The sequence below is a fragment of the Montipora foliosa genome, chromosome 7, assembly GCF_036669935.1.
Source record: "Montipora foliosa isolate CH-2021 chromosome 7, ASM3666993v2, whole genome shotgun sequence".
NCBI classification, from domain to species: domain Eukaryota; kingdom Metazoa; phylum Cnidaria; class Anthozoa; order Scleractinia; family Acroporidae; genus Montipora; species Montipora foliosa.
The window spans coordinates 24,106,446-24,116,445 of NC_090875.1; the positions used below are offsets into that span (position 1 = coordinate 24,106,446).

Genomic DNA, 10,000 nt, shown 5'->3' on the forward strand with positions numbered 1-10,000 from the left:
ACTTTGACACTTAAATAAAGTTCTTCTTCTTCGTTTTATTCAAAATATAAATATATGTACAAAATAATGATAGTTTACATTCCTCTGAACAAAATATTTGACAATATAATTTAATTTAAACAAAATATACGTTCTATGCTGAGCTTAACTTAATTTCTGATAATAAAGCACAAAAGTAACAGAAAAAGGAAATTGAATTCGATGTGGTGATGGTTAATGCAAATGTAACCGCAAACCGTAAATTGTTATTGAATGGCTTTAAAATAGATAAGGTGATATGTGCATGTTTTGGAACACAATAAACATGTCAGGTCATAAAGAACAATAAGCTACTGTATAAGCAAAGCACATTTACACATAACATACGACGGCTAATGACGCGCAGTTTTGATTTCCCTTATATTTGTAGTGCAACGCTGCACTCCTATCTCAAGTCAGACAACAATCTACTAGGTCGCACATATCCATTGCAAAAATTGTTTCCATTTCTAAACTCCAGTTCGGGAGGATAATGTCTAACTGCAAAACCATTATTTGTAACGCCTTCGAACATTTTTGCACGAATCTCTGGATCACAGGTATATTTTCTCTTCACGTTAAGAACGTCATTTTCTTTGTCCATTGCCAAGTTACCGTGAGCAAGCGGACGTTTGGAGAGCAGAGGAACTGCCTCTTGGAAACCCCAGAGTCGTTGGTGGCTTTCTGCCCTAAATATTGAAAGGAATAATTAGTTCTTTCAGCCAAAAATAAGGAGCTAAAGCAAAGGTGAAGTCGACGAGATCGAGAACGGCAGAAAACAGTAAGTTTAACGTCCAAAAACTTCGCCTATACACGCCCTTCTCACATTTGGTAGACTTCCTTGCCGTTCTCGTCCTGACAACGATGTGAAATTACCAAATTTGAGGTTATGCGGAGGACGCCATCACTCGATGATAAATTTCTAATTTTCTACCAAAACGGCGCCCAAACCGTTGATACCCATTTTGTTCCAAGAAAGTTTGCATGCACTTTCCATGCGTAACGATATGAGGTAACCGAGACGTGTGTTTATAATAACGCGAAGTTGGATTTTACATGTTCTTCTCGCAGCCGCCGTCCTTGCTAAAGTTCCCTGATGTTGCACCTAAATTGGTCCAACGAGACAATGAAAAAAAAAACAAACAAACAAACAAACAAAAGTAAAACAATGTAGAAGCCAAAAAATTAGCTGATCAATAATTATTACAAAAAGTATTTTGGGGCAAAACAATAAAATAGGTAGCATTCACCTTGTAAGTTTTCCTTCTCTTTGAGCAAGATCATTTTCTTTAGCAAGAAGCACTTTCTCCCTTCCTACAACATGAAGTGGAAAATAGACATCACCATGATCACAATACATAACAATAATAATAATTATTATAAATACACCACTGAACAGAAAATATGGTGAAATGAGTTGTTGCCATTTATTTCCTTTGCCAAAAATGAGTTGTTAGAATGAGGTAATCCTGATCAAAAGTTACATCCTATGACTTGACATACGTTCCAACTCTTTCTGTTTTTCAGTTAGTTGTCTTTCCCATCTTCTGTAAAATTCATCTTGTTTCTTTGCATCACTTCTACAAATAAAAAAATGGTCAAACTGAAAAAAAATGATGTTAAAATACAACTTTTTGCCTCACTTAAAAGTAATTTTTTTATTCTTTTGCTTTGACTGCTATTTACAACATTGAACCATTTTAGATAGTGCATGACAAATAATTATATTAACCTGAGTAAAGTAATTTTACAAATTTAGTCTTCTTTTGTACATTGGACTTTTCTTTCATACAAGTCAAGAAAACCATCAAGGGCTTAAAAAAATCACCTGTCCATTTACTATAACATTGCTTTTGGCCTCCAGACATAATTAATTTCTCCACTTTAAAATTTCTTACAATATCAGGGATGTAGATACAAATTTTTATAGGTGGGAATGGGGACATTATAGGCGGGTATCATGGGCTGGAGGCCCATTAAATCGTGCCTTTGGCATGCACCCCCAGAAAATTTGAAAATCTAGACTCTCTGAAACACGTTTTCCTTGATTTTGGTGCAAAATTGATCTCATTTTTGGCATTTGGAACTTTTCCCATTGAACACAGATAAACAGATTTCCCAAAATAAAGCTTCAGTAAACTGAAAGTCAACATGTCTGATGTTGATGTTTGTTATTTCAACTAAACTAGAGTAAAATATGGAATATGATCAATGTGGAGATGACTGAGCAATAAAGTAAGCAATTCTGAGCGAGGCTGCCGTGGAAGTGATGAAGCTTCTTTCGATAATCTCGGTTGTCTAGAACTTGTTGTGTTACTTTAGGGCAGTTTTACAAAACAAATTTTATTCTTTCCCCTTTTCCCCGACATATCGAGTGAATTCTGGCCACTACAGAAAGTCTGTTAAGATTTGACATTTACTATTTTGCATACATGAGCGGTAAATGGTACCGCTGACACAATAGAGCCTGCAAATAAAAACGCAATGCAATCCTTCGAACTAAAAAAAAATGGGAGTGTTTAAGTTCATATCAGTTACGTATACGGTTAAAGAGAAACTAAGGTGTGGGCAGATTAAAAAAAAAAAAAAACTACTGATACTCTTCTACAAACATTCGGGAGAGAGTAAGTTCTTTCTCAGGTGGCTTCTGCTTTTTACAGCCGGGTAATTTTCCCGGCTCCCAGCTATTATCTACATCCCTGAACATAAACAATAAAGGTGCCTTACGTGAGGGCACTATTGTAATGAAATAGATTTAACCAGTACTTACATAAGATCTGCTTGTTCTTGAAATCTGTAAAAAACTGGACTGCTGAGAAGATTATCTATTGACGGCCTACGATCTTCCTGTGCATGCAATGTAAACGCCAGTTATTCACCCAATAAATCAATAATTTGTCACATGAAGTCAATAGACAATTGAACTAGTTGGCTTCTTCAGCGAGCATGATTTGATGTACACCAAGGTGCCAGCAACTTAACTTTGTCAATGTACTGTGTTTTAGAGAAGGCCAAAAAGGGACATGATTACCATCCAAATAATCATAAGGTGGGTTGATTATACTGTGCAATTCTCAAGTAAAGGATGCACTCCATTTTATTTATTTGAACCCAGTCACCCCTTACAGTGGCCTCAATTTGACAACTAAAATAGTCTTGTGTTAGACAGAGTATAAGTATTACTCTCAGGAGGGAAAGGGTAAAACTTGTCCTTCATCCCAAGTTAATAGTAATGGCAATGAATTTATATGTTGCAGTTCCTATTCACACATTATTCAAATATGCTTTTTACAAGTAATAAATATGTGGGTCAGACTGCACATCATTTTATACAGGCGCTGCTTGCAGCTGCTATCAGTCCATTAGTGATATCACTCAACCCATGAAATGAGGCCTGACCACAACACCGTGAACTACATGTCCTACTCTTTGTGAGAAGTGTGTGGGCTTTTTGACGTCCCACAGGATTATGAACATTGAAGGGGTGTGAGACTGGACCTACGGTTTATCATCCTTATCTAAGAAGACTTGAAAGTCTATTGTAACCATTAATTTTGGAAGTGTCGTTACAAAGGCAGCACTTTCTCCTCACTTATTTTTGAAACCCTGAGTGTTGATCCGGCCGAAGTTGAACCTGCGACCTCTCACACAGTAGTCTGCTGCTCAACCAATTGAACCAACCGGCTGGCGGTCATCGGCTATGTTATGAGCACATTGTTTTCAGCACTTACATTTACTTTCAGCATTGAATTGACAATGTCTCTGAGTTCTTGAGAATACTGTTCAGAGATGGGACGGAATTTTCCTATTCTGATTTTTGCTTCAAGGCTCCGTTGGTTCAGTGCAGTGAAGGGAGGTGATAGACAGCAAAGCTCATAAACCAGGCATCCAAGAGACCATATGTCTGATTTCTCATTGTAGCTTTCTTTGTTCACTTGTTCCTATTAAGATAAGGCCAGCTAGTTAGATATAATACAAGACATATTTTTATTAATTTAATTGATCTATTTACCATTTAGCAAAGTTGCTGTAATGTTTGTACTTAATACAATAGATGTTTTTATTGTCAGTGGCAGAATTTCCATATTTCACCAGAAGCATAATCACTCTTTAATTCAGTTTATCTTGCAGTCAAGGCGTCCATTATTCTCAGCATTCAGCATCATCATTTGACTACAAAAAAACAATGGGACTACTTCAAAAAGTGAGAAACATAACCTACTGGTGACATGTAGTAAGGTGTCCCCACAAAAGTTTTTGCAAAGCTTGTGTCATGTCGAAGAACTCTTGCTAATCCAAAGTCTCCTAGTTTCACGTTATCGTTTCCATCAAGGAAAACATTAGCTGGTTTTAAGTCACGATGTAAGACATGAGCACCATCCTTCCTACGATGACATTCCTGAAGTGCTGTGACTAGCTGGTACATAATCTTTTGAATGAAATCTTCTTCTATTAGTCTCCTAACAAAGAATTGAAAAGGAATGACATGTTACAGTAACTGTTGCTCTATTAGATCTATGATCTACATCACACTACAGTCCATTAAATTAACAAACAGTTCTGTTGTATTGTTTGTTAACTCCAAAAAATGGAAATCCCTTCAAGCTCGTTGTGGTTGTTTTTGCATCATCTGAAGACATTGTAGAACAGTGTGAGATCATTTTTGTCCAGTATGGAATTGTTTTCAAGCATTATTATTATTATGAGCGAATGTCGTCCATCAAAACAGACGAAAACATACTCAAAGATTGATAATCATTGCCACTAAGGGATAGGATAAGGGTTAGAATGATCGTAATTCAGGTGTGCACCTCCTTCATGCATGTCTACTTTTTTCTCTTAAAGGATTTTGACCATGAAGTCTGTTTACCCGGGCTAAACCCTAACCATGTCTAAACCTAGTTAGCAACCTAGTCACTGTTTGGGGTAACACATACTAGGGGTTTTATTAGAAGCCAGGACCCAGGTACTAGCACCTGTCTACACTGAGTACAGTACCCGCCTTTGCTCAAAGGAGGTCTCAAGATCAAAAGGATAAATAAGGGTGCTCACTTAGAACACTTTATTTATAGGGTGCATAATTACAGTAGAAAAAACTGTACTGTCCCTTATGGCCCTTACTCTATCACAAGGTCCCTTCTACTTTAAAACTTAATGAAACCTCTGACATACCGCACTACATTGTAGCCTAATTATTGAAATCTATTTTTGTAAATTGACTTCCAAGTTTGTTAACTATTTAGTTATTTTACAACGCCAATATCTTTTTAGATATTTACTTCTATCCGATGTAATTTTTTTTGTAATGATATAAGGGTAGGATAAAGTTGTTGTTGTTGTTACATACTTCTCCCTTCTGTGTCTAGCAATCAATGCCCCCAGGTCACCTCCTTCGCAATACTCCATCACAATGTAAATGGTTGTATTGGATCGGTCAATAATTCTGTCATAGTATCGAACAATGTGAGGATGTTTTAGCTCTCGAAGGAGATTCACTTCTGAAACAAGCATTTTCTTTTCAGCCTCGGTCATTTTGCCATAGTCCAGTTCCTTCCAAACTAGAATCTTGAAAAATAAAAACATGTTTACCATTAATCCTTGTAAGGTTCAGGAAAAGAACTAAAGCATTAAGAGTATCAGGACTGAATGACAAAGACTGGCTGTTTTCAACTTGACCTTAACAGTCCTTCAAAAAAGTTCCCTTGAACAAGATTATTTAGATCCCAAAACATTTCTACCTCCCGATTATTTCATTACTAACTTGATGTTCACTCTATAATAACATTTTGAGTGTCTGTGCTTTATTATAGTGTGCTTATGAATAGCAGTACCTCCGGCAAAGCATTGTAATTTTTTACATGTAAGTTAATATTTTTACGTGACTCCATGATACGTAAAGCGTCTTCGTTATTCCAGCTAGGGAATCAGTACCCATTACTATTGTAACATCATAAAGTTGGGAAAGTGGGAAACTATTAAATTATTGTAAACAACACGGGGTAAATGTCAATGGTTAACTCGAAGACTATCGCGGCCACTGGCAAGTTTATTCTTTCATAAAAAACCAAATAAGCTGGAGAAGGATCGAAGAAGTCGCTCATGAAGGGTCTCATGAAGGTATTTGTTACTTGCAAAGAAAGCCTACCTTCTGATCACTTCTTCGGCGGACCTTCTTGCATGTCCCATATGAGCCAGAACCTATTTCACTGAGTATATCGTAGTCCAGTAGTTTGGAAGGCATAACTTTTCTCTCCAATATCGTTTTACCGCTCGAGAATTAACAGTTACCTCAGGAAAGAGTTTCACCGGTCTGATCATTTGAAAGCTCGTTCGTCGCTTTCTGATTGGCTATTTTTGCCGGTTTGCCCCTCAAACGAGACAAACTTGAGCCTGCGAACAGCAACCTACCGCGTTACTTGGAGTAAGACTAATGGAAATGTCGTGGAGTACCCCACGCGAGCGCGAAGGAAAATTGCGTTTCCTTTAATTTTTTTTAATCAATAAAATACATTTATGAACAAACTCAAGTTGTGGCATTAAGAACAGCTTCGGCGGTATTCTGTCTATCTGGTTTGGTATGTTGCATACATTGCAGCTGGTTCTTGTACACAAACGAATGTGTTTAGGTGGAGAATGTCTTTTATTGATCAGAAAGAAAACCCAAACCCCTTTGTGTAGGTCTTTCAACATTTTTGAAAGGTAAAATATGTTATACGGCTTGTGGAAAGAGTGTGAATCAACTTGAACATCTGTAGAACACAAGTGTGCTCATCTGGACGGGAGAGTCTGGTTTCCCGTTCCCATTTCTTGGTTCTTTGCAGTCAAAGTGTTGGCGTTGAAACGATTTGAACAGCCTCCGCACAAAGTTGAAACCATTTAAATCGGCCTTAAGACAATAAAAGTTTAGCATAGAAAAGTTCAATACTTCAGTATGCTAGAAGTCAAATTGGTTTTATGAAATAGCCCATTTCCGAGTTCAAGTTTGTCTCCTCATCAAAGCAAGTCTAAGTGCGAAATTTTTCTTACGCAAATTAGTTTTCATTCATATTTAAAGTATAAAGTAGAATTAATTACCATCACAAAAACTTCGAAGTTAAACTCGCTTTGAAGAGAAGGCAGATATGAACTCGGAAATGGCCTATCTTGGTTGTTATCTTTTCTTTGAGATAAATTACTTGTGTTTCGGTAGACCACGCTATGATCTGCAAACGCGGGGGATTTATAACTCAGGGCTATAATGCATATGAGTTAAACGATCTAGAAGTCGACCTACCCTGAACATGGTATGCAACGATGTTGAAACCGAGCCCATTTTACAGAACATTTCCGGAGAACAACTTAGTAGAGGGTCCAACAAAAGACGCAAGATTAGATATGCGCGCACGTATTCTTTGACGTTAAGATTTGCCACCCAAATTCCGAATCGTATAGAGACTTCCAGCCCCATGCAACAGATCTATAAAATTCACGAAAACAAGAAGAAGCGATTATACTCGGCAAGAGTCCTCGACATCGAACAAGGAACATTTACCCCACTAGGACCCCACTAGTTTTCTCCTCAACTGACGGAATGGGTAAAGAATGTGTGAGGTATCACTTCCAGGCTAAATAGGCCATTTCCGAGTTCATGTCTGCCTCCTCTTCAAAGCGAGTCTATTCACACGTAAAGAAGAGCTAATTACCATCACAAAAGCTTCGCAATTAGACTCGCTTTGAAGAGGAGGCAGACATGAACTCGGCAATGGCCTATTAATGAGCTGATTGCCATTGATGAGGGAAAAAGTTATTCTCAAACGATTTCATGGACCCGGGTCAAAAGCTCGTTTTCATTGCAGAGATCTGCAATACTATGATTGAGAGGCGCGGCAATCGAATGGTGAGATAAAAACAGCAAACAACAACAAATCTTTATTTACAATAATATAGAAGAGCTGCATTTAACAATTTTTAAATTGACCTAGATATTGAAACTATTGAAGGAGCCATTTGCTGAAAAACTTTTTTTCTGTCTAGTTTTTCGATTCTTAAAAATTTTAAACATAATTCTTTTTAGCGATGACATATTGATTAAAATTAGTGGGTTTGTTGAGCATGGGGATATTATTATTATTATTATTCCTTCTTGGCTCAAGTTCATCTTCATGGGCCACTTTCAAAAATATCATAATACTCTTTGTTTGCCCTCCAACATTTTGCATGAGCCTTGTTTTTATTTTCTCTTGGGACAATTAGTTGTGACTCCCAAGAGAAACTGGAAACAATGCTAATGCAAATTTTGGAGGGCAAACAAAGAGTATTATAGCATTTTTGAAACTGGCCTATTAAAGTTTGTCTGCTTTATCCGGCTCTTTGAAAACAGTGTCGTTTTAAAAGTCTTCATTGATTTCATGGGCATTCAATTATCGGCCTCTGTTTCCCCGGGAATATTGACACTTCAAGGTAAGGGTTAAGTATGTTACATTTTCTTTGTCTCGCCAAGAAAATGGTTGCTCGCACAAAGTATTAAATGAGTGATTACTGCTGAACCTTTTTACCGTGTTTGCTTGTTGGATTCCTCAGACTTTTGCAAGAACGGAAATTATGGTCGAATTCTCGTTTCCTCACAATTCTCTTTTACAATCCGTAAGTTATCTTTTACGTATGGTGATAAAGAGTAGAGTTTTCAGTGGTTGCAACTTAAATTCTCTTTTTTTCGCCCAGCATAGATTATTGGCCATGGTTGGCTTTGAACTTATTCGTTTCCAGGACTAGACTTACTGCATTTAAGCGTAAGTCGTCAAAACGTCTCTCTAAAGATAAGATTGTGTAATTGGTAATCTGCCACCATGATTTTCAAGTTTCCACCAAATCATGTTCCCCGGCTGAGTAGTATTCCCCATAATACGCTTTGTATACCCCAAGATTTGCATATACCATTGTTTTCAAGTGCTCTTGGAAGTTCCCTAGAGCATTTGAAAACAATGGTATACGTAAAACTTGGGGGGCAAGCAAAGTGTATTATGGGGAATGTGAAAATAGAGAATTCCACAAATTGGAAGGTTATTTTATTCCTTCAATAAAGATCAATGTTCCTAAATAACCGTAACCCTAATCTAAAATTATTTCACAACTTTTTTGAGGGCCAACGTGACTGGAATGAACCCGATCTTATTACAGTAATATTTAAGTGCATCTGTAAAAAAACTTAGATTAAGGTTTAAGTTAGAGTAACAAATCACTTCGAGCAAGTAGACTATTTCTTAACTTGTAACTACTCTTGAAACGCTTGTGGCTTATTTACTCTAAACTGTTTGGTTCTTTTTCTTTCTACCCTACGATCGAGAGGTTTTGACAACATAGAGTCATGTTCCATACAAAGTGGAAGCTTATCCAAGGAAACAACGCAACTAAGAAAATGGCCTGGAAAATTTTCACAGATGTTCCACCCAAAAAATATTTATTTTATTAATAACTTTAAGATTTTTAACGCAAACAAAAGCTGTTAAGGATGATTGATATCATCTATGCATTTAAAGTTTAAGGCATCAGAATATCCGCCCAAACTCACGACATCGAAAGAAAATGCCGTAAAGAGCTTTTATTTAAAGGCCAGCTTGGGTTAGCTTTTAGTGGTGTGTAATTTTATCCCCGTGTTTAACTTATTTGGTGAACTTACTTTTTATCTTTGTATTAAAGAAGAAAAACAGCCATGAAGCGGCTGATTTTCTTGCCCTAGCTACACATGGTTTAATATTCCGTGCCGACGTTTTTGCTAGATGGCTAAAATGGCAGATTTCCGTGCTCTTAAACACCGCTATTTTAAAGTCTTTTAAAGATAAACTTACTTATGTCAATATCTTTTTTGATTTAACCAAAAATTATGTCTAGTCGTGTGACATCCAATTCCATCTTGACTGAAATAATTTAAGAAAAATTATTTTCAATCACCCAACAAGAAAGTGCTCCTCTAACTTTAATTCACCAGTTCAGTGAAGATTTTTAA

General features: G+C 36.9%; 2 protein-coding genes across 2 annotated transcripts in view; both read right to left on the reverse strand.

The window, feature by feature from the left end:
- Positions 1 to 15: 15 nt before the first annotated feature.
- On the reverse strand, positions 16 to 6,364 carry LOC138010486 (serine/threonine-protein kinase Nek2-like). Its single transcript, XM_068857470.1, has 8 exons — positions 6,164 to 6,364; positions 5,366 to 5,583; positions 4,241 to 4,478; positions 3,750 to 3,959; positions 2,789 to 2,865; positions 1,522 to 1,598; positions 1,269 to 1,332; positions 16 to 707 (listed from the first exon to the last, which is right to left on the reverse strand). The coding sequence occupies exons 1-8, from the start codon at positions 6,257 to 6,259 to the stop codon at positions 425 to 427; spliced, it is 1,263 nt and encodes a 420-aa protein (XP_068713571.1). The 5' UTR covers positions 6,260 to 6,364; the 3' UTR covers positions 16 to 424.
- Positions 6,365 to 9,094: 2,730 nt separating this feature from the next.
- The window catches only part of LOC138010784 (octopamine receptor beta-2R-like), a 2,102-nt gene continuing 1,196 nt past the window's right edge, over positions 9,095 to 10,000 (reverse strand). Inside the window, exon 1 of the mRNA XM_068857761.1 lies at positions 9,095 to 10,000. This exon is cut by the window's right edge and continues 1,196 nt beyond it. The gene's annotated coding sequence lies outside the window, so the exon portion shown is untranslated.

Bases quoted from the DNA above. Each gene is read 5' to 3' on its own strand.
- LOC138010486 (XM_068857470.1), bottom strand. From the start codon at position 6,259: ATGCCTTCCAAACTACTGGACTACGATATACTCAGTGAAATAGGTTCT. The intron at 1,599-2,788 runs GTAAGTACTGGT...TTTTATTTGTAG, and splicing joins CAAGAACAAGCAGATCTTAT to AAGTGATGCAAAGAAACAAG. The intron at 1,333-1,521 runs GTATGTCAAGTC...TTCATGTTGTAG, and splicing joins AAAACAGAAAGAGTTGGAAC to GAAGGGAGAAAGTGCTTCTT.